Source organism: Temnothorax longispinosus, chromosome 8 (assembly GCF_030848805.1).
Source record: "Temnothorax longispinosus isolate EJ_2023e chromosome 8, Tlon_JGU_v1, whole genome shotgun sequence".
NCBI classification, from domain to species: domain Eukaryota; kingdom Metazoa; phylum Arthropoda; class Insecta; order Hymenoptera; family Formicidae; genus Temnothorax; species Temnothorax longispinosus.
In genome coordinates, this window is record NC_092365.1 from 892626 (window position 1) to 917216 (window position 24591).

General features: G+C 36.4%; 2 protein-coding genes across 3 annotated transcripts in view; one reads left to right on the plus strand and one right to left on the minus strand.

Moving 5' to 3' along the window:
• Positions 1 to 980: 980 nt before the first annotated feature.
• On the minus strand, positions 981 to 6423 carry Ctsl4 (Cathepsin L4). Its single transcript, XM_071787210.1, has 7 exons — positions 6288 to 6423; positions 6124 to 6199; positions 5647 to 5866; positions 4958 to 5134; positions 4417 to 4776; positions 2840 to 3000; positions 981 to 1295 (listed from the first exon to the last, which is right to left on the minus strand). The coding sequence occupies exons 3-7, from the start codon at positions 5779 to 5781 to the stop codon at positions 1100 to 1102; spliced, it is 1029 nt and encodes a 342-aa protein (XP_071643311.1). The 5' UTR covers positions 5782 to 5866; positions 6124 to 6199; positions 6288 to 6423; the 3' UTR covers positions 981 to 1099.
• Positions 6424 to 7150: 727 nt separating this feature from the next.
• Positions 7151 to 24591, plus strand: part of Mitf (transcription factor Mitf) — a 72360-nt gene continuing 54919 nt past the window's right edge. The window contains exon 1 of one of the 2 annotated variants that reach the window (XM_071787208.1): positions 7151 to 7584. In XM_071787208.1, coding sequence (XP_071643309.1) covers positions 7397 to 7584 — 188 coding nt within the window. In that variant the 5' untranslated portion in view covers positions 7151 to 7396. Of the gene's footprint in view, positions 7585 to 15798; positions 16611 to 24591 lie in introns of those variants that run through there. The other variant, XM_071787207.1, reaches the window with a different exon arrangement.

A 24591-nucleotide genomic window follows, 5' to 3' on the forward strand; every position in this document is an offset into this window, starting at 1 on the left:
GTTTCGTGAGATTAATATTAAGCTTTAGTAAAATTTTACTATTATTCTAAATATAATATTATATAATAAATATATCATTAAAAGAGAACACAAAAATGCTCGAATGCTTAGGTATACATATAATATATAAATTTTTGAATGTAAAACCAAGATCTTTCTTTAAAAACGAATCTGTTTATTGATCTCATTTGTAATAAAAAATTCCCGAGATTTATTATTTTTTTATTCTACAAATATTAAATCTGACAAATTAGAATTAAATTTTATACATTCTTAAAAAAGGTGCTATTTCACCTCGATCATGCAAGCCCGTTTTTATTTCTGGTGTCAGAATCGTGCGTACACAAATCATTTGCAGAATGCGTCCCTGGATTTATGTCACTGCGCGGTTACGTAATGGTTTCGCTTGACGTTGCGTCATGCAGTTAGCGCCTATCGAGTTCTACCTATCTACGGATATATGAATTGGTTCGTCCTCTCCTTCTGTTTATCTCTCTCTCTCTCTCTCTCTCTCTTTCTCTCTTCCTCTATCTCTTACGGAAATGCCATGGCGATATGTCCCGGTTAGCCGTGTACTTCGTCTTTGGATAGAATTTTCGATCGGGCAAAGTCTCCACGTTCCTATCGTGCCGCGGTTGTACGGTTCGATTAAATTTCCCCGGGATCCTGTGTGGTTACGGAAGTCTGGTATCTGGCATTCGAGCGTCCGTCCTGCGGTCAGTGGCTGTTATGTAATAAATGTTCGGCGATCCTTAGTAATTGCCCGAAGTTTAATCGTTTGAATACATGTAATCTTTGATCTTACAACGGTGGAAGACTGATAGCAATGTGGCAAATAGAATTATTGAACTTGCTACTTATTTACATTTTTATTATTATTTTTTTTTTATTTTAAGCACATGGCTATAAGAATAGGATAGGAATATCTAGGTAAAGTAGAAAATATCTATATGGGAAAATAATATTTGTTTCGATGGATAATTGCCACAAATACCAATCGATTTATCGCAATTTGTTCCAAATATAAAAATCAATATACATTTTTTTCTGAGGTTTGCAAGAGTTTGCCGATAACATTCTAGAGAAATGGATCTCATTGTCAAACTTTTACATAAGCTGCATAGTTTGCTACGCCACAACGATTTTTGTTTCTTGCCAGCCGCATATAGCCTTTTTCCCCCCAACTAGCGCCCCACCAATTCTTCAGGATCCATTCGGTTGGCGTATATCCGACGACGAGCATCGCGTGGTTCACCATATCCGAACTGCATTGATGATCGTCATAAACGCCTTTGCTATTAATGGAAATACCGATTAATAAACTTTCTTATATAATTTAAATACATATATAGTATGTTATTGCTAAATAAACATGATAATTATCATTAATAGAGAAAAAAATTAGAACCGGACGATCTGTTTCGCGAGCAAAACATTTCGACGTATGTCAAATCTGATACGAAGATTGATATAAAGAAAGAAAAAGAGAGAAATACATTGCGCGAGAAAGACATTTCCTAGTTAGAGGATGTGAATAACTAACATTGAACTTGTGTGAACTATTATACATATATACAAGTGCATGCAATCATTAATGCATTACGTTAGCGTATTGATATCGCGTGTTTGCGATCGGCATCCTGTATTTATTTAAAACTTTGCGGAATAACATCTCGGGGCATCAATCGCACTTCCGTTTGTCACGAGTGGCAAACGATTTCCATGATTTCTCGCGGGTATTTATTGTTCGCCAGAAATGAACAATGGGAGGAAATAGTCGCGGCTTGGCATTGTCTGGACCCTTTAGAATAATACGAGTTCAATGACTGATCGGTAGAATGCTTCGGCGCTTCGAATGAATGAGAGTCACCCGTATCGACAGTATGCTAAGGGTTATCAAGTGATTGGACCAATTTCTACGCTGGTATCTTCGACGGGGGGGTCTGGGCAAAATTTCCAATCATCTCGCTTTTCATATAAATGTTGCACACATAATGCCGAAATTTTGATTATCGTATCAGGAGTTTACAGTCAGAGGGCTACATTTGAATGAATAATTTAATATTTATACGAATCCGTATACCTACATACGAATTCCGAATACATATAATATTTGATCAAATATTATTATTTAAGTTTTTATTTTTATATCATGAATATTTGAATACCTGAGAATTCATTAATAAATGATGCAAGATTTAATTAATATACGTTGGATAAAGAACCTACACAACAATTTGAATAATAATTTCTCTTTCCACGATTAAAAGATTTGATAACAAATTTGTTGTGTAATAATTTAAATATCGGACACAATATTGGAAATATTAATGAGTTGCGAGATGAGTTTAACTTGAAATAAATGCGTATTTGTGTATTGATAATAATAATTGGCTGTAATCAAAGATGTAGATCCGGATCAAATCGACAATATTTATTTGCGCGGCTTCTTGAGAAACACCAAATATTGGAGAAACTTGACTAAAATATCAACTGCATATTTATTGCCGGATTACGAGCTATCTGAGCGAAAAAAATTGTTTGTCACTGCCGTTCGTTGGTTATCGGTAGAATTTTTTCGAATTTACGTCGAATGCATCGCAATTCGTATTGTTGTTTTATTCTCCCCAATTCGATCAGTCGATCCATAAATGCTGGAAATTATAATGAGTGCAATATTTCTGCGGGTTTGTGCAATAAATAGCAGATGTCTAAAATTATCACATATATTTCTTGAACGCGGCACGTTTGTCGGCGATTCGCGCGAACGTCATTTGCTCGTTAGTGGTAATTTACACGGGCGCGTTTTTTTCAGTGCAAATAAAAATATGTTACTCACTGATAAAGCTGGAATGTTTTTGGACTGGCATTTATGGAAGCGGCTATGGGACCGATTGTCGCCACTGCTATTTCTAGAGCCTTCTCATCCCGTGCCGGCAGAATTGCCCATGAAGTTATATTGACGACACTCAGGTCCTTCTGAAATTGGCATTCTCCTTGCTAGAATAATTCGAGTTACAAGCGTTAAAATTATTGAACTTTTATTAATAGCGAAACATATATATTTATATAATAAATATTATAAATATAATATAATAAAAACAATAATAAAAGTATAATATAGTAACTTATAATACAATTTAACTATTTTTAATAAAAATTTGTTTTTGCGTTACGATGAAACACAGTTGCTTTTAAAATGTTTTAAACACACCAAAATTAAGCTTTTGTTTTCAAAGTGCATAATTAAGATTTACTTTATTATAACATTATTAGAGATTATCGTTATTATTGGAATAGCTATTGATATTATTGACATAAAAATATACGAAGCTATTTAATTTCTGCGTGCATATGAACTGACGTCTGTTAAAGGAAACATGACGAAACAAAAAGAAATAGATAACTTTCGAAGAAAAATAAGACAGTTTTACGTCAATCCATTAACAAGTTGATGCGTTTTGTTTTTGATTGAAGGCGAAGTAAACAGGCACAAGATACGCTTGAATTTATTTCAACGAAATCGTCAATAGAATAATATTGCTATTAATTATACAGGAAATGAGTTTAATAGGAAAAGATTGACAATCAACATCCGATAGAACTTTGTCCACTAATGTTTGTCGACACTTTTAAATTGGAGCGTGTCAGTTACACGCGATTGGTTGCATCAGCCAAACTTCGATATTTGTGACATCGTGGTTTTAAATTAAGTCAGCCTGGTCAGATATAAGCGCGTTTATTTTTTATTGCAAGTGAAAGAATAATAGTCGTACACTTTCTTAAAATTCTATGAAGCATTTGGCTCTCGCGCTGCTCACTCGTATGAAACGTATATAAAGTATATTTACTATTAATAGAGGAGCTGGTAGAGTCATCGTCACGGAGCCATTCATATTACGGAAGTTTATCACGTTAACGTGACTGGCATAATTCGGATTCTCCTCGCCAAAATCTTCCACAAATTTTCTGACATTTCTGGCGGAGACCCGCGAAGTGTCAGAAATAATGAAAGAAACCTTGACGTTTACCTATCTCTTTATTGCGATAATTAAATTCGCACTGTCAGCGCTTTCGCTCGTAGTCGCTAATAATGCATTATGGTCACAGTAAAAATTCAGAAATTCAAGTCTCTCAATTTGGCATTATTAGAATGTATAGCACTGCGATTCTATAAATTTTTACGACTGATTAATCATCGCCAATAATAAAAAAAATTTACGTGGCTGTCAGGTATAAGATTTTTTCGAAAAAGAATGCAGAAATTCTCTTTGTACATTAAAGTTTAAAGGCGCCGAACATTTTATAATGCTTTGCAAATGCGAAAGCGATTCAAGAGTTACGTTTTATAAACGGTGCTCCGATGGAATATTGTGTATATCGTACGCTCGACAGTTGGAAAAGTGCAGTGCGTACCTCGGCGTTGTAGGGATACGTGGATCTAGCCATGAGACCTTTCGACTTTTCCAAATATTTCAAAGTGTTCCTAAGGGAACCGCCGGTGCAGCCGAGGTTGCCGGTTGACGTGCTGCAATCTACCAGCTGTTGTGCGCTCAAGGGTAGCAACATGCCGGTCTGCTTAAAAATTTGTCCCTCTATACTTTCCGCGATTGAGTAAGCATAACAACTCCCGCAGCTCCGTTGGTTCACGGGCGAAGTGACGAAACCGTATTCGCGCCAATCCAAACGTGCTGGTATGTCGCGAGGATTTTTTAACACCGCCGATACTATCGGTTCGGTCGGCAGTCGGCGTCTTCGACTTGGCATTAGTTTCACCTGAGGAAAATTGGCAGAAAGAGACGTTGTCGGAGCGATTTTAGTGTCATTTATATTTTGTGGTGAATTATAATGTTCGTGATAGAGAACTGTGATTTTTAAAGACGTTATTTAAAGATTAAGGGCTTCGACGGGAAAACAGAGAGAGAAAAAGATGACATTTATATTATTAATTACGAACCATTTCGCGCATATATTGTCGAGTGCTGAGATCGGCAATATGATTATCCCGCAATGTATAACTGTGATGTCCTGCGGCGGCCAGTAGATTGTGCTTATAAATTTCCACGAGATTTTGCTCCCAAGCCGCTCTCCTCACATTTTCCAGATTTCTTGTATACGTCTTATTAAACTGCGTCTGTTCAAACGCGATAAAATGTGATTTGCATGACATACTTTGCATAGGACGAGGTCAGGATCTATTTATTACAGACTTTGCAACACCATTTATAAAACATATGTTCTCGTTATTATTAGACATATGAATAGAGTCTTAATGATTTCAATTTTAAATTAGGCTCAATTGCTGAATTAATGTTGATTAAGATTAAGAGCATTAATGGATCTATGGATTAATTTTATAATCAACGTTATTGTAATAATTAATTAACGTTGAACAGAATACGCTTTATCTCATATTAATGTGTTTGATATACACATTATTAACAAGTAATATAATTAAAAGGACGTTTTATTACACTTTACATATTTTGAACAATTTTTGTTTAAAAAATAATTAATAATTATCATGAAAGGAATTAAAAATCATGAGAGTAATTTTTGATGAAAGAACTCAATATAGTGATTTATAAACATACATTCGAAATGTCAGCTTTTCAGAATATTTCTATTGTTTTAAGGACATGTTACCTTATAGGTTCGCCAATAATCGTCCAGCTTTTCCGAAATATTTGACGGTAAAGTATCCCCATTGAACGGTTGAATCGCGCGTATCCCAGGCAAGATTAATATCATGACCAGCGTCGCGCACAATCGTGAGCACATGGCGACTCACGGCGAGTAATTTACAGTCCCTAATTAATTCAGACGGCAGACCCGAGCAGTGAATATCTTGACGTACCTTACGATACTGCATGAAGTCATAATGTGTAGTAACGATCAGTGTCAGCACATTCTGTGAATTACATCACCGGACAATCGTTGTGCTGATGTATGTTTATTTCATCAAATATATATGTTCAATGTCATGTTTTCGGGACTGGTGTCTTTTTTTCAAGCATTCGTGTTTGTGTCGCGCTTTGGTATAAGTAATTGAACAGTTCTTGGAATGATAACTAATTGAAAAGAGAAATAGTTTACAATTATTATAATATGCTATATACATACGAAGCAATTTGATAATCGAATACGTTTTCGAATATTAATTTGAGAGAGAACGGCTTCTTCTTTTGTCCAAACAATGCTGTACAAAACATCATGTGTTATTAAGATAAATTATATTAAATGTTATCAATAATATAAATTATAAAAGTTTTCTAGAGTAATCTTACATCGCAATACACTGTTGTGTGTGTATAATTTATTTTATGGTCATTTAATTAATCCAAAACAGCGCTCAAGGATTGTTGTAATATTTCAAAGCACGTTTGAGATTAGGTATAAATGAAATATATTGTTTTCCATTCGTAATATAAATCTCAAAAAATATATACGAGAGCAAGTAAAATCTTAAATGAAGGTACCGAGAGATATGTCAAGGTATGGAAAACGAATATATTATTTTCATTTATTGTTTCGTTAACTTTTTATCGATTTTCGCGAAGGTAATTGCGAAAGCTGGAAGATTGTTTCGCCGAGCTTATCCACTTCAAAGGATGCCGCCGGTCGGCACGTTTCCGCGAGATGGCGGGAGTCGTAAGTCAAACGCGAAACCTCCGCGGCAGCGGCCGCGGCGCGGCGGTCCGGGCCGGGACGGCCGGACGGTCCGCGTAGTACCGATACGCGCGCGCGTCACGCTCGTCTTGTCGCGCACTCGCGCTGTCGGCTGCTCGCGTTCGCGTTCGCGCTCATCTTTCCACGAAACGTCGCGTTGCCGTCGCCGCAGTCGTTGCCGCCTGCGCCGAGATAAATCGCGAGGGAACGCGCGCTAGAGCCGCGAAGGGGCGATGGAACGCGCGTCGCAGCAGAGGAGGAACGTCACGGATCCGCGCACGCGTGCACGCGCGGCCGCCGTCGCGAACGCTAACAACTCGCGCGAGAACTCTTGACACTTGCGCAAAATGGGAGTTTCTTCGCGGTGCTTGTGATCCATCAAAGAAATAAGGCGCGCCGTGATCCATCTCCCATACATTGCATCTTCCGCACGTCATTCTCTTCCGAAAGAAAACACGTCCCAACGATCCCAACGTTCGTCGTCGTATCGTTCGTTGCGACTCTCTTTCGTAACGCGTTTCTCTCCGAGAGCATATTCTCCTCTTTCTCTCTCTCTCTCTTCGTCTCTACTCTCTCCATACTTCTTATCTATCTCCGCTTCATCATCTTCCGTGGCGCGCCGACGCGCGTCCTCGCCCCGGCGCCGAAACTTTGGAGTACGCGCGTTCTCACGTTACCCGGCACGCCGCGATTCGTCTGCGCGCGGTACATTCGAAGCGTCGCGACGATGGACGAGTCCGGGGTCGATATGGGTTTCGATCTGATGGCCGCATTCGCCGTCACCGATCCGATCGCCCACCATGTCGCCGCTGGGGATTACGACGACGACTTCGAGCAGGCCCTCTCCCTCCTGTCAACCTCGACCAAGGAACTGATGTACTACGAGTTGAAAAGCCGCGCGCCTGACACCGGCAGGTACGTGAGTTCTGGCGCCGACGATATCTTGAAAAAAAAAAATATCGTACTAGCACGAGATAACGAGGCGTATTCTGTTTGACATTGGCATTGTTAGTGGATGGTAGTAAAACTAATCCGTATAGATCCATTATATTCTCGATGCTATTAACATCGAGATTCGGCAATATGTGAATTGGAGAAATGATGCGATTATAACGAGGAAGAAATATAAATTACTTGTATTACATCAATCATAATTATTGGACGTAAATTTTACGACATACGACAGTTAGACGGGATATATGCGTATCGATGTACAAACAAAAGGAGGCGGATAACTCCGGTTCCACAACTCATGTGGGAGTATATGTGTATACGCGCGAGAGAGACGCTTTTATTTGGAATACGATATCGCAAGGCTGCGGTACGCGAACGATTATAAAGCAGTATGAGAGATACCGGGACTTCATTATGAGTTGAAGAATTTTAATCTTTATCAGCAATTTATTCCACGCGTGTTTGTATGTGTTTCAATATTGAATGTAAATTTATCATAGGCAATGTTACGTGATATAAAAAAGAAAAAAAAATTATATTAAATGATCAAGTAATATCTGAATCTTTTATTAAATTTTAAATATGCTACTTTAATAATAATTTTTGATATTAACACAAATTAATTAAATCTCTAAATCTTCGCGAATACCTATAAAACTTGAAATTGCATTTTGCAGAAAAATTAGTATAACTAACAATAAGTAATATATTAAAATTAAAGAAAATCGTTATATACCTTATGTACATTAAACACAGCGTAGTTGAAATCGATAATTATCGTTATAATAGAATAGCGTTATCTGATGAGCGCGATGATTTGATCGTTGTTATATTGAATGGCGATAAGCTGAGAAGAAACACGTGCGTATGAAACCACGTGGTTTTCGTAACGAGAAGTTTAAGATTGTATCATGTATAAGTAATGACAATGCTATTCAATTTGCATATGAATTTGTGTGTATTTTATGGAAGATATTTTGATTTTAAGATTTGGATGATAAGAAAATACAATTGCGAGAAAAAGAAAAGGACAGACAGAAGAATAATTATTATATTTATCATACAAAAGGAGAGTTGTGTTATCATAATAAAATTATGCGGTGTGAAAATGAGGTAACCGGAAGTTTTTAATAAAATAATTAAATCGTACTGTTGTAGATATTAGAATGATAAGCTTTTTGAATCAATGAGCTTACAACGTCATTTTTATCATTGGATGTAAACATCCTTTATGATAATCGCCACGTCACCGATAATTTTTGGAAAATGGAATTATAGATATTTGATGACACATAGTAACAACATATCGAGCACATGATTTTACTACGTATCAGTAATTTACCAATCTCACGAATTCATATTAAAGATTTAAAAAATTTTTAAATCTTTTATTAGTTAAATGCGACATACTCAAATATATAATTAATCATGATTCTTAAATACATTTGAATCATGTACATAAGTTATCTAATCGCATTACAAATAGAGGATATATAAAAATAGTATAGCATACCAGCAGGAGGAAACATTCTCGAGGAATTGATAGAATACTTTTATAAAGTTATAAAAATTTTTCGTATTTTAATTATCTAAATATTTTTGCAATTGAAGGAAACAAATTCTTCATATCCTTATATAAATTGTTCAATTCTGCAATATTTCTGCAACTTTTCCGGAGGTATTGTTTATCATTGTTATTTAGTGACAGGCAATATTCCTTTCTAGATGCTCGCTGTTGCTTTTGATCTTATTGTTAGATTACTGTTCTTTGTAAAGACATTGAAATAAGATCGTGTAAGAGAGCGAAAATAGAATCGTTGAGAAAACGAAAGTGGAGACGAATGATAGATATTTGACACGCGCGTGCATTAAATTTATCAATTCTTATATTCTGCGTAGCGAGTAAAACGCCGGCATGCAGTTTGCATGTTTATTATACAAACTGGCAACTCATTTGCTATTCGCAGTCTCTTAAAATTGTTTTTAATCGAGATACAGTTTTCGAAAAAAGATTTTTTTACCGTTTAGTATTCGATAGATAGTGGTCCATCGCTTGAAGCGAGAGCCACATATATGTTTACATACTGCGTACACATATGGAGAAAAAAAAAACAAAAGAGATTTCTATTCCAATTTTGAGTGCAAAATCGAATCAAATCCAATCAAACCTTGCACGTGCTCGGTTTTTGACAAGAATCGAAACGTGTCGGGGTAATAACTACAAAAATGCATTGTCTACGTTATAGTTATATCTTTCGGGAAAATAAAGTTAAAAGTAAAATAAAAGATCGAAAACATTATTTCTCCAAATAATTTTTCCGATTTTGCCGCTACACGTTGAACAACGTGGACGAGTCTCTTGTGGTCAGGCTTTTAACTTTTAAATGGCATTTAAAGGGGCAAATCGTTAGTCATGAATCTATCAACGAGACAACACGTATAAAGGATCTCGTTCGTTTGGAGAGAATAGAGAATAGCGAGCAATGGCAGTAACAAGCGATCGTGATTGGTAATCGTGATCTTCAAGGAAACCACTCGTCTCCACTTTGATTAACAGTCTATGCATCTTGCATACTGGCATTAGACTCTCGGATGATCCAGTGATCCGCGATTCCTCGCAGTGCCAGGCTCCACGGTGAAGCTACCGCGAATATCAACTTTCACAGTCTCGAGTTTGCTCGGGGTGCTCGAATTGCGCCCGAAAGTTCTCGCGCCTAATCAGCTTCATCCGCCGGGCGTTAATTGATTCCTGTGGAGAAGGCAACACAAGCTCAAGCTAAAATTTCAATTATACATACGGTAGACGCTATAGCGAGTGATCGTCTGAGGCACTTTAAGGAATATTACTAGGGTTCTTTCAAATTTTCTGTTAGATGAGAACGTTATTTTGCATGCATATGTATTAAAAGTCGAATAAAGTTTTGATCTTACGTTAGCGATTTCAACGATCGGAAATTTACTGTTTACTGTTTCGGTTATGACGTTGATCTCTCGTGACAATCTACGATATGACAGTTTACGTGACACGGACGACGTATTGATCGTTTTCAGATAACGCGTTATGAATTGGCCACGCGGATACACATTAATGCGAATGTATAATAATCTTCGATTTCCGGCTGATATATTGGGAGAAATTTAATCTTACATCAATAATCTTTCGAAAAATAACGAAATGTATGTCTAATTGCTGTTAACGATAAACAATGCTGACGAATGCATCGTGAGGCATCGCCAGATCAATGACACAATGAATGTTTTATCACTCGAAAAAATACAATTGAGCGAAAAAAGGATGGTGTTGCAATACGTATTGCAGGCATTAGATAATGTTGGAGAAACGAAGGTAGGGATAAGAGAGATAGAAAGAAAGAGAGAAAGAGGCGTTGATAAGTCATTTTGCGGATTATTATCTTCGAATTTTGCTTACGTCATCTTGCGAGGTATCTAGATAGGTTTGACCTTCGGTTTTATTACGTCCATGTTTGTATTGCGGAAGGTAGGGGTTCCGAGGGATCAATGATCTTCTTGATAGAAGCAATCAGCAAAAGTAGAAGACGAAGTGCCATTTCGTAAGTACGTTTGAAGAACAACCTCCGTTCGCTCATGGAACTCCAGCGCGGAGATAGGTATCAACGTCTTTGATATATTTTTCATTCGATGCCAGTATAGAAGGAGAGAGAAATTAAAATTTTTAAAAGACCGCGCAATCTTTTAAGTTATTAGTACTATTATTTCTGTAACTAGGCTGATTGGTTTGCATATAAATCATTAGATTAATTTTACTAATTGGTTCTGAATTATATTCTGTCAGCAATTTTGTCTGAAATAGAGCATCAGAATATCGATATGCGAGGTTAAATAATCTTTATGTCAAGAAATGATATCTCTTAGAGTCTTAGTGCGAGTAATTATTAAATGTCATTAGTATAAACCTTGAGAAACGCTTCGTGACTTGATACGGTCCAGAGTATAAACTTAGTAAATCATATTTACTCATTATTGACATATAAATGTCGTGTGTTAAAAAACAGCATTTGTATCTTTAATTTAATTGGAGATCCCAATTTTATGCACAATTTTTTAAATTTCATGATTACATATCTTGGAAAGTCATAAATTAGAATTTTTTTAGGATGATTCTAATTAAATTTTAATAGAAAATTGAATATTTATAATATTCAATTAATATCTAATATTTAATTTATTAATTAATTTAATTTATTATTTATTATTTACTTAATTTATTAATTGATTTATAATTAATATTTAATTCAATATGTAATACAAATACAATTACATTAATGTGTAATTCATTAGAATGTAATTTAATATGTAATATAAATACAAACCTCAGACATACACACATAATCAATGTTTGAGTGCTAAATGCGTGATATGAATATGCGCCAAGATGTTTGGTTTGACAGCTACCTCTGTCTGGAGCTACTTAAATTTTATCCTGTTTACTTTTCTCACTTTACGATCTCTATTTAGCAGTCGTCAAATTTTTTTGACAATATGCAACTTTTAGCGAAGCTATTTAAGTTATTTTTGTAATCATTAACGCTAGCAACAATATAAAAGTTATAAAAAGTAATTTTGCATGTGAAAAATATTACTTATCTTTATCTCTATTTTATTACGATCAATGATTTTAATTGCTTTATTATTTGTTCCAAGTCTTTTATTATATGTTTCAAAAAATATGTCCTGAGAGAGTTAATTTGCTTTAGTACAACGATATTTTTTGTAGAGTTTCTCATGTCGAAAGTACATTTTGTGAAAGATTCAACCGTTTAAGCAGTGCGGTTTTAGTCGCTGGCAGAGAAATTACGATGTCCGGAATCTTTCCTGGCGACAGTTTTAAAGCTAAAAACGGAATCCGACCCGCTTTTCATTTCCGAACTCCAGTTTCTGCGCATATTTTTCGATACAAATTAATCCCGTGTTGGAATTGAGGAAATCGCAATTTCTGGTGTTTTTAAAAGTAGGTACTCGACTGCGTGTAATAAAGGATTTTTAATTGTGACGTTATAAGAATGGTTCAAATATAATTTCTTTTTTTCGAATTCAATGATTAGTTTGTAATTAACTTTTTATTTTATTTTCTCTTTATCGATAAAATTTAAACATTGTCTGAAACAAGATATGGCGTTAGTAACAATAATATAAATAAAATAATATTAAACAGTCAGGTGATGGTATTTTAGTGATTTTTAGCTATTTCTGTGAAATATTTTTATAGATGTGATTTTCTTGATTGAAATATTATCACTTAATTATAGGGATTAATTAAATCGCAATGCAGTGTGTGGAATTTTAGAGTTTTATGATCATGTTTTCGATGCAAATATACAATAAATGTGATGGCTTTTGTTGATACAGTGGGCAATGAAAATCTCTAAAAACTGATTTCACTGGTTTTTTCCACTTATCAAGGACATATCCATTCGTAAACTTGTCGCAAGTTTTTTGCCTCATAAATTGCGCGTATTGCTTATTAAATTTTTTAGCTTTTGACTATTTTGCGTGAAGAAAGATATTAGACAGCTATCTTTGTTAATTAAATTTAGAATTTGATTTTTTCTTTCGATTTATTCATGATACTGTACATATCATTGACACAGCTTTGTCAATCTCGCACGATTTGATTGTGTTAACTATGTTTGCGGACTCCTCATCACAGACGATTGAATGTGATGAGTACTATGCCTACGAATGTCGTGCGTCATCAGCGAGCGCGATAATGATTTCGGTACGCCGAGTGTTTTGTTTTAGAGACGCATTCCATCTTTGTCATATAGTCTATAGTCCAAGAGTTTTTTTTTCTTCCGTTATGGTTATGAACGTTTGAATATATACGAGTATTAATTTATTTCATTGCGTATTTATTGCAATAACGATATTAATGATGATAATGGTGATGATAATGACGCGAATATTAATGCAAATAATAATAGCAAAAAGTAAGTCTAAATAAATATTTTATTAATCCTTAGCTCTCTTTCGTTGAGCCATAGCTCGTAATTTGATTTTCTTAATTGCAATATTGTCAGTTGACTAGGAATCAATTAAATCGTAATGTGACAAGACTCTGAATTTTGTGCGATTGTACTTTCGGTGCATGTGCATAATATATCCGATAAGCGTGCGTTGTAGCATGTTTCTTTCCGCGCAAAAGGCATGGCATTGGAGCCGGACCGACAAGAACGAGCTCCGCGAGACAATGCCGGCAGTACCGCGATGGAGTTCCTCTTTCTCTCTATCTCTTTTCCTCTTGCGGCATATGGATAGAAGAGGCTGCCACGAATCCGGCGCGAACCGGCTCGATACTCGCATTAGCCGGTGCAATGACTGGAAATTCCGATAAGTGCGCCCGTCGTCGTCGCCGTCACCGCTGCCTCGGAGCTCGCGAAAACGCGATACCGGATTCTTCAGTCACGACGACGACGAATTGTGCTTTTTTACGCGATGATGATTTTTCATTTTTTTTTATTTTTCAAGCTGTTTGCTCGCGCGACCGAACGCTCGCCGGCAGCTGTTCTTCGTCGTAAGTTACATAACGCATCTTCGAACGGATGAGTCGAGTCGCTGGTATAGTGTTCTCGTGTATGTTGTATGTGATGCAAGACGCGCACCTGTGTATGCACACGGCATCGTCGACAGTTTCGTGGAACTAGTTAAGACTTGATTGTATATAGATATAATTTAAACATAATAAAATAAGCGTGACACGGATCGCATATAAATATAGTAAATACAAATAAATTCTTAAATAAAATAAAATAAATTAAAATCGAATAAATTGAATGGATCGAATAGAAAGAGAATTAAGTTATAGCGGTTTCCATCATTGAATTGTCATATCTTCTTTATTTTCTTTTAATCAGAATCATGAATAAATTTCTCTTCTCTTCTATTCTCTATTCTCTATTCCCTATTCTATTAAAATCAACCAACTTATTTATATTTAATATTATTTTATATGCAAAAGATTAATGTTGTTGTTGCTAATCAGAGCTTAACTTTTACTTTACCGCGGTGTATATTTCCAGCAAGATTTATGATCTAAATAGAACATCGTTGAAGTTGGTCAAGCATGGCACGCGCGCATAATAATAAATTAGAACTCGACGCGTGCGAGTGTAAACGGCATTTGTTACCGCGAGAGAGGAAGATGACACATTTTTCATCCGCTGTCGTAGAAGGAAAAAGGGTAAACAGCAAACGTATCGCGTGATTTCCCTGATTCACATTCGCGAATGTAAATATGAACATAGAAATAGTGTCACTTTATTACAATTTTTTCGCGCGAGAGAATATATATTCTAAATTCAATATGTTGTAACACACGGTACGCGATACTACGTGCTTCGCGATACATTCAGCTGTTGCCTAACTGTATTGTGCACCATGATTATTACTTTTCTCTCCATAATTTTTAAATCGTATTTCAAATTAAAATGAGAAATTGAAATAGTAAGAATTAGATTAAAACATTTATATTAACAATTTCTTTATTATTCTTATTGACATATAAAACTCTATAATCTATATTATACCCATCTACAAAACTCAAACATCTTAAATCTATATTTACAAAGTTATCGTACTTAATTTCATACAAAATATTTGTGTGATACTATCTTTAGTTTCTATATACAATATTACTTATTGTTAGTCACTTCTTCATATGCAAAATAAAACTTTTGTTCAAGTTTTAAATTGTTGCTACTACTCAGAATGAATAACAAATAGCTAAAATAATTTTGCTCGAAGCCGCAGATTGTACAAAAAATTAGAAGTCTGTTAGATGGTGATCGTGAAGTGAAGAAAATAAACGAAATAGACTCTAATTGTAAGTAGATTCAAATAGAAGGAGTCAGACCAAACACTTTGGTCTGGCGTATTCATACTACGCATTTAGCACTCAAAGCAGCATATATGTGTATGCTCCAACGTTTATCTGTTACATATTGACTAATTATTAATAATTTATTTGGGTATTTAATTAAATGAAATCAATTAATATATATACGTATATTTTCTTCATGTATATGCATAGAATCTACAATCAATCATTATATATAAATGCAAAGTTTATTTACTTATACTATATTTAGAGTCCTAATTAATATTCGAATAATTAGATTTTTAACTTCATAGTCTTATAATTCTTATATGTAAATCTGCTTGGCAACTTTGATATCTTTCTTTAAACGTCGCGCAGGATCAACGATCGCGAACAATTTTAGGAAAACGCCGCATGTCTCGCGACAATTTTCATGAGCGTCGAATCGTTTTCACGACGCCATATATCGAATGAAAATAAATACGTGCGTGGCGAGAGCGAGAGAGATCCGGCAGACGTCAGCTGTCTGTTCCTCGCGGAGGAGGAGAGCGAGATGAGGCAGGATCCGCGTTTAGAGCGTCTGTCGGTTACCTGGCGCTTCGTCATCGTCGCCGTCGTCGTCGTCGTTGTTGTTGGCGACGATGCTCCGGTTTTAGTAGTAGCGTCGCGACGCCCCAAGTCGGCCGATCCTCTCGCGCGTTTGCGCGTGCAAACGTGCGCGAAGCGACGCGATGCAAGGCGGTGGCGCGTCCGAGACCGCGCAGCAGATTGTCGAGTTCGAGGAGTTAGTATCGCGATTAGATCGTATTAACGACGTCGTCATTCGGCGTCCATCGACAACGACGACGACGACGTCGACGTCGGTGCCACCGCCGTCACCACCGGCACGAGCGTCGTTGCATCTCGCCGGCGTGACATCGTCCCTGCCTTACGATTATCCCGTCGCGGATGCAACGCGTTCGCCCATCGGCGACGAGCAGCAACGGGTGCGCGTGCACCTCGGCATCGACGAGGATTTACGGATGATCCTCGAGATGGACCCGTCGATCGTTGACGGAAGCCTCGACCCTAGTTTGCCCGATAGCTATCCTAACGTGGCACAATCGTTGCGCGCCACGCGACCGCAAGGCTGGTACTGCACCGATCGAGACTAACTCCTTAGTGTCTGATGTTCGTGCGCATTATACAGTTATTTTATTTGCTGTTACTCTTAATCCATTGTGCAGGCATTTGCATTGCCTGGTATTGGACTTTCGTTAAAAAATTTCGGACACCTACTCAGAGCACATTAATATTTTTGCATCGTATTAGAAAATATTTTACGCATCATATTACGTTATGATGGTTATACAATACCTATAACCATTTGTGTGTGTTCCCATTTATCATCTTGATTTTTAAGTGATGTAATCTTAAGGATGTTGATTGCAGATTTTATAAGCATTGCTATACTTATAAAGATATGACTGTACAGTGACTATTTGTGACTAATATCCTATAAAGACTAAAGATAGCAGAGCTATTTTGACGGTTGCATGCGCGTAAAGTGAACAATATTTTTGTGTATCGATCACATAATTGAAAAACATTATATAATTCTGATTATATTGTGATTATATCATGTTTTCACTGTTCCTCGTTTTTCGTTATTGACTATTATACTATATTGAGAAAATATGTAATAAAAAATGAGATACCTCCTTCGAATTTTATTTATAGTTATTGCTTGCATTTTAATATCGCTGAAAACTTTTGAAGATTATTGGCAATCTTTACTAAATGTAAAATCTCAGTTCCGAAATGGAAACAGGGAATTTTTCATTAAAAACATTTAATTTATAGACTTCGATTTGTATATTGTGGTCTTTGTTTTACGGAAGAAACAATGCTAGGAGTACTTGGTAAGCAAATCACCAACGCAAATTACTCGTACAATCCGTTCTGTCTTGGTTTATCGGTAGCCGTTTACGTCGTCGTTATTTGTCAGTTTATAATCCACATCGTAGTTAACGTCGCGTATCGACTCCCACCGTTTCGAGACAAGGAACACCTCTTCCTGTTTCAAGCGCTCTGTACTTGATCGTGCACATCGCGTCTACGTCGATCGTAAACACTACGTCCAAATTTAAACGTCCTTGTTGCAGCAACTCGTCACTGAATCGCGAATCGCTCGTTTCTGCCCGCGATCTCGTCCGACTCTCGTCTCGTTGCGAGTAGCGAGTGTGGCGACGAGACAGCAGAAACGATGCAATGCGTTTTTGAAAGTGCGTCAGTGCGCCGAGCGAATTGCAATCAGGCCCCAATAAATCGCGCAATTACGTCAATGTTGACGTCTTCTGAAATCTTCTTTGTGTTCGTGAAAAACAAGGTTAAGATCTTTCCGCTAAGTTCTTCGATTCCGGACCTTCAAACATTGTTGGCGATAGACGGTTTGTGATATTTTAGTGTTGACATCTTTATTACTTTCTGAACATCTTGCGATAATATATAGCAGCTTGTGTGTTTATCTTGGACCATTACAAATATTTAAAATAGTTTTATATAGATTAATGGATATTTTCTTTTTATTATGAATTATCGAATATTTTTGATTATATCTTCGATATAAAATTGTACGAATAATATACCTTGAGAGTTATGATCAATTTCCACGTTTTGCTTTTGCGTTAATGGCAGAAAATCACCGAAAACCTGATAATAATTCCGAAGTAATTAATTGTAGTATTACACTATCAGTAATATTACTACGGTACTCGAATAACGCCTCTCTGATAATCGATCCAAAAATTCTATCGAGGCTGAATGGTCCGATGTTAAATTTAGCTACGTTTACATTTAACCGAGCCTGTCATAACGTAACATAAACATTGTGCGCGGAAATTATCTGAATTTAACCATTCTCCCTCCCTGTACACGCTAGTATAAACGCCCACCGTCTCACCATCGATTATCGGTATGCGTAAAATACATCGTGTAACGTAGTTTCATACAATCGTGCACACGCGTCATAAATATTCAAACAATTTCACCGGTGGTGGCCATTGAGGAAAAGAGCGAAAGAGGAAAATTACGAGCGCCGTCGCTGGTAGAAGTTGAAAATGAATATGGAAGCTACGAAACCCCAATAATAGCCACGTATAAATTAACCAATATTTTTCCTTTCGAATAAAGGCAGGAAATGCAACGGCCGATTCATCGCACGCGCACGCTTAACTTGGCGCGCAAATTATCAAGTATTTTTCGCTTTCGGTCGAAATCAGACTGTACATGTACACGCGAGAAAATGTTAATGTATATACATCGAAATCCATATTGGTTCGCGTTTGGTTTTCTTACACGCGCGTTTTGCGCTGACACTTGGATCGGATCCAGATCGTAAACGCGCCTCCGACGCTCCGAGAACAAGTCGCGATTCAGCTTTAGTCGGAACTCGCGTTTTTAAGCTACTTATATATAGTAACGACACCATTTATATATAACCGGCGACAATCGTAGCCAATGACTTCGTGAATTTCAAGTAGACCTATAGCTCTAATTCGGTTATTTTTAGTGTAGTTGTAGACTATAGTTGCAGATTATCGCGTGTTATTTTTAATCCCGTCTCTCTCGAAGTCAATTGTATTAAAAGTAAACGATAAAAATACAAGAAATCGTAGGAATTAGACAAAAAATTAATTTGATAACATGTTAGGATTAATAAAACATCAATACATTTCGTAAAAAAGTAAATATCAGTGTTTAAATTATAAATTTCCAAATGCAGCATCTAATGTCATCATTTCTCAATTTTACACTCAGCCAAATACGAGTTTTGTTTCCCGTGGCCATTTTTGCTTCATGAATGTTACAGATCTAATCATATCCCGACAGTATATAATCATTCTGGTTAGCTCGTGCTTTTAACTCATACATTCATCATGAGCGACAGTCATAGCCTATGACTGTGCAAATTTCAGTTACAACCATCACTGTAATTAATCTACTTTTGCCGTAATAATAGTTTAGCATATATTTTCAGCCCTGATAGTAGAGGAACGAAAACAAATAATTTTAGAAGAAAATCATTTCCATTAAGAGAAAAATCATTTTCCATGGGATATATTTCGCGAGAGAAACTAACTGATCTTTGTTCAAACTAAATAATTCATGTATACGCGATTAAATTACAGAAGTCGTGCCCAACGGTCATCTTTGTACCGTAAATGTTACGCTGACCGTATCGCGAATAATTTCTCGCTAAATCGCCTTGTCGCACGGGCTAATTACGTCGTGCGCGCGTGCCGGTCGCCATTCGCACGACCTTGTTCCTGATTTTCGTCCAGGGGCTTTCGATTACCTTCCCCGGTTCCGCTATTGTAAGCGAGAATGGTAACGGTAACGGTAACGCCTCCGCGCGCGCTCTATAACGTATCGGCTGATCTTCATGTCTTTCTCTCTCTCCATCCCTCCCTCCCTCCCTCTCTCTCTCTCTCTTTCTCTTTCTATCTATCTATCTCTCTATCTCTTCTCGCTGGTTCCTGCATTTGCATAACCCGAATCCGTATCGCTCGATCGTCCAGCACGATTCACAGCCACTGCACGTGTATGTGCACGTACGCGCCGAAGATTACGGTCGAGATTCCACACGGTCAACTTGCGTAATTTTCCGACCAGCAAATTCCGCGTTTACTCTCCGTGCGGAGGAGCTTGCGAAGGCGTAATCTTGCACGAGAATTTCGAGTTTACGGACCAAGTCTCTATAATACTGTAAGCGATCGTTCGCGATCGATTTCGGTTGCGCAGATTTCTATGAGGTTTAGGAATATCGTAACATAGCTCGATGTGAAACATATGCGTGCCTTCTACGCAAAATTGCGAAACTAGAGGTACACGATATTTGCCAATCCTGAAACATTAATTGCGAAACCGTTGATTAATATTATTTTACATTTGTAACATTAAAAAAATTATATTACGCGGAAATAAAATTGTTATAATGTACAATATATTTTTTCAACTTGCTTAAATTATTTATCATTAAGGTTTTGTATATAATTATTGCTATCATTTCCATTTATATATATATCTGCTGTAAAACGGTATTCTCGAGCGAGGATACATTTTTATCTTCTATCTGCCATAGTGAAAAATGTTGCATCAATAGTTACGCCTTTGTTCGCTCTGATAATTAAAATCTTCTTGCTCGAATTAATGTGACACGCAAGCGACGCAGTGTACCACGCGATCGTTTTGTTTGCCGGGTTGAGATTAACGGTGGGAAATTTGTAATACTATAACTGAGAAAGAAGAAGGAGGCGAGTAGTGGTCATTTAGTAAGGCGCAGCGACCTAAGTGCACTTTGTTGGAAAGCTTCGTTACTGTGGATTAATCGACTGCGTTGTATAATTCCGGTCGGCACGAAAGGCTCCTTCGCTTCTCAACATTGTTAATTGTAGGATATACTTTTACCTTCTACCTTCAACCTGTGACATTCATTACGCCTTTCTAAGTTCTATTTTATTTTATACTTTTACATATACAAGCCAGTTCCAGAGCGATTAAAAAGTATTTTCAACATATAAAATTATGATGAGAATATTTACAATATAAAGTACGATATTGATCTTTTTATTTTTGGCACGTCCAAAGACCTGGTAAAGTTGTTTTGATAAATCTGAAACGCCATATTTTTATATTCTGTCATAGCGCATGGATTGTTTTTTTATAGCGTACCTTTAACGTTGTTTCTCCCTTATTTTTGTATCGTATTTTAAAGCTTTTACGTTGTTATTTGCAGCACAAACAATTATAATAGCTTACAGTTTGCCGAGAAAGAGAAGCGCATGTAATATAAGAAATAAAATAGCGAGGAAAGACAGCTTACATAAAATGACATATCGACACAAATTGCAAATTGGGACTTTATCTACTTGACGGGATATTGGTCGTTGTAATATTTCAAAGAGATACCCATATTTTAACATCATATTTCCGTCTTGTCATCTTTTTTGTCTCATTCTCTCTTTTTCTCCTTTTCTCTCCCTTTCTCTCCGTTCTTTCGCGTTTGTAAACTAGATGAAGTTTTCCCGACAAGTTTCCACCGTCTCCTTGGCCGAGGTAAATCGTTTTCCGCTGCTTGCTTATTACGATTATCATTGTTATTATCAGTCGACACTCTCGAGCTTTTCATAAACCCCGCAAACTTTCGCAACGGGTATTAGCGACGTTGGAGAACGCGGGGGCGGAAAGAGGAATTTATTTCTAGCCGGTTTGTTTCGCGGACGGACTCGCCGAATGTCTGTTATTAAATTCTACGCCGAAAGAACTTGAGGAGCAATGAATGCGAGGATGGCGTGGCATTTAATACGATACCGAATGTATCGAGCAAGAATTTTTGTCTTATCTTCGTGTTGTGCATTTTACCTCTATAGAAAGCACCACAATCTGAAAGCCATTGTTTCAAATTTATTCATAGCTTCTTTATGACAAAAATTAATTTGATAAATCAATATGTTAACGTGTTGGAAAATTATTTATATAAATATTACAGAATGAATCGATCCCATAGAATAGTAATATTGAAAAGAAAATATTATTAAAAAAAATTCGATTCATATAGAACTTCACGCGTGTACATTACGTTGATTTACTCGTTATAGTTTGATTTTGCTATAATAAATTCACTTATGCACTCTACACACAGGGTTAATTTGTTCTCCCTAGAGAATATCTAATATCGAAGTAAATGACTGTTCGAATTTCACGATCGAGAGCCCACCCACGACGATAATCTCCGCTTTGGCGATGAAATTCCGCGCACGTACGGCCTCGTTCGACCGAAGCCGACGTCTTAGTCGAGAGTATACATTAATCCGACAAAGAAGCTGCTTTCCATATTATCGCGATTTATATCGACTGCCTGCCAGTGGAGCGAGCGGCTATATTTTCTCACTTAATTCATTCCGCGGGAATGAAGATAAAACTTTGGCGACGGCGAGCCACCGATTTTCTTCAAGACTAATGACATTAATACCACTAGTCTCCTACCTTCTACGTTCTGTAATATCTGCTTGGCGATTCTTGCTCGAGGATCATCCTCAATGCCGAGTTTCTTACGTGGTGTTACAAAGCTTGAGATTTAACAAATGAATAAATTATTAGATAAATATCGATGCGTAACAAATTTTGAAATATACAATTATGATATAAAGGAATTTATATTTTATTTTAGCTTACTAGTAGTGACAAATTTTTATCTTCTATAAAAGTTATATATTTTCTAATACCTATCTTTACATTATTCTCGCTAATGTTAGGAATTATTTTATATTTTATAATAAAATTTTTTATATCTAATTTAATATTAAAGTTTTTAACTTCAAAATATAATTATGTTGACGTATCTTTAATTCGATTAAATATTTTTTAATTATTTTTGTGACTACATATATGTAGGGAAAGGGGCATCGCGTTTACTATACTCGCTACTGACAAGAGAATCCTTTCTCCAGGATTCTCTTGCAGGAATCTCTCTTTACGTACCGGCGCCGCATATAGAGAGACAGTGAGTAAGAAGGAGGATCGGAGAGGGTTCGCGCGCATTTGCATGAAGCTGCCATAAGCGATCCTCCGTCGCTCTTTATATAAGCACTAAATTCAGTATTACGGTCGTTCCCCTCTTCGCCTCTTTAAGCGGGACATGTATAAAAGCCCGGCGGCAAAAAGTGCGATACCGTATAGATACGGGAAGAGAAACTCGCACGGGTATTGCTCGAGCAGAGTCGTACGTGACCTTGGAGAATTAATGGTATCCAACGTACGGTCGAAAATTATTTTCGGCCGTCCAATATCCAATATCGTGAAGAGAAATATACGAGTGCGCCGTGGCCACCTTCGATCCGCCGACTGTTTATAAAAAGTCAAGCTTGCCGCAAGACCTTTCGCAAACGCATTTAGAATCGATATGATTGCACCGTTTCTGTACGATAACGAGAATTATACAATGAAATATATCAAACAGCTTCCAACTATGGCAAGTACATTTGCTATTACTGCTATTATCATTTTAGTTTCGAGATAATTAATTAATGATTATTATAGTAGAACATAATCAGATTTCTTATTAATTAAATAACAAAAAATTCAATTAATGATGATGGTTGACGAAAATATAATATTTAAATGTTTACTTTTTCATTCTATTGAATTTTGTCAATTATAATAAAATTTCAATAAACAATTTATGTTTTATCTCTCTGCAATTGCGAAAGTTCTCCGCGACATTCGAAAATAATTAAATTCTTACTAAGGATGCATTTAATTAGGTTTTAACAAGAGCAATTTAGCTATATCGATTTTTAATAGCAGGTTACGTTTAGGTATCAAATTTTCTAATTATTGGCGTAACGAGCAAACGAAATTCGATATAGCAGCGTTAAAACAATACGAACAGCTGTAATCAAAAGCACGCACTATCGAGATCGCGGGCACTCGACTTTTCCACCAAATATCAATACAACGATTATCCGAAAGGAACGAAAGTATCCAATTCCATTTCAACTTCGACCTTTTACCCGCAGAAAATTTTTCATCAGAAACTTTTCCAATCTTCCATCAGGGTATTTTCGTTCCGTTTCTTAATCGGTCGTGAGTTTTCTGGCGAACTCAGCCAACATTGATAATACCCGATTCTTACTTTCCATCATGATTCCTCTTGCGTTTATTTCTTTAAATCCATATAATTATAAATATATATTGACTGCTTATTCGATATTCATACCGAAATATAATAAGGAATTTAATTAGTTAGCAATATAAAAATAACATTGGTTTAATCAAATTTCTTTGACATTTCATTATAAATTTAATGAAAATGAATGTAGAAGTATACATCTTTTCCGCGATAATATTTATATCGCGTAATATAACAGTTTAATGATACTGCGAGGAAAAAAATCTCAAATTATAATTTTAATTAATTTTAACAAAATTCCATAAACATGTTGATGAAAAGGTCGGAGCTTTTAAAAACAAGAATGTTACGAGAGAAAAAGCGAGTCCGTCTTTTAGGCGATAGAAAAATTCGTAAGACATTTTAATGGTCTCCGGGAAAGTCGATGTTCTGATTAAATCGC

Bases quoted from the DNA above. Each gene is read 5' to 3' on its own strand.
- Ctsl4 (XM_071787210.1), bottom strand. From the start codon at position 5,781: ATGTGCTCACGATTGTGCGCGACGCTGGTCATGATATTAATCTTGCCT. The intron at 5,135-5,646 runs GTAACATGTCCT...GCGTTTGAACAG, and splicing joins ATTATTGGCGAACCTATAAG to ACGCAGTTTAATAAGACGTA. The intron at 1,296-2,839 runs GTGAGTAACATA...TTCCATTAATAG, and splicing joins AAAACATTCCAGCTTTATCA to CAAAGGCGTTTATGACGATC.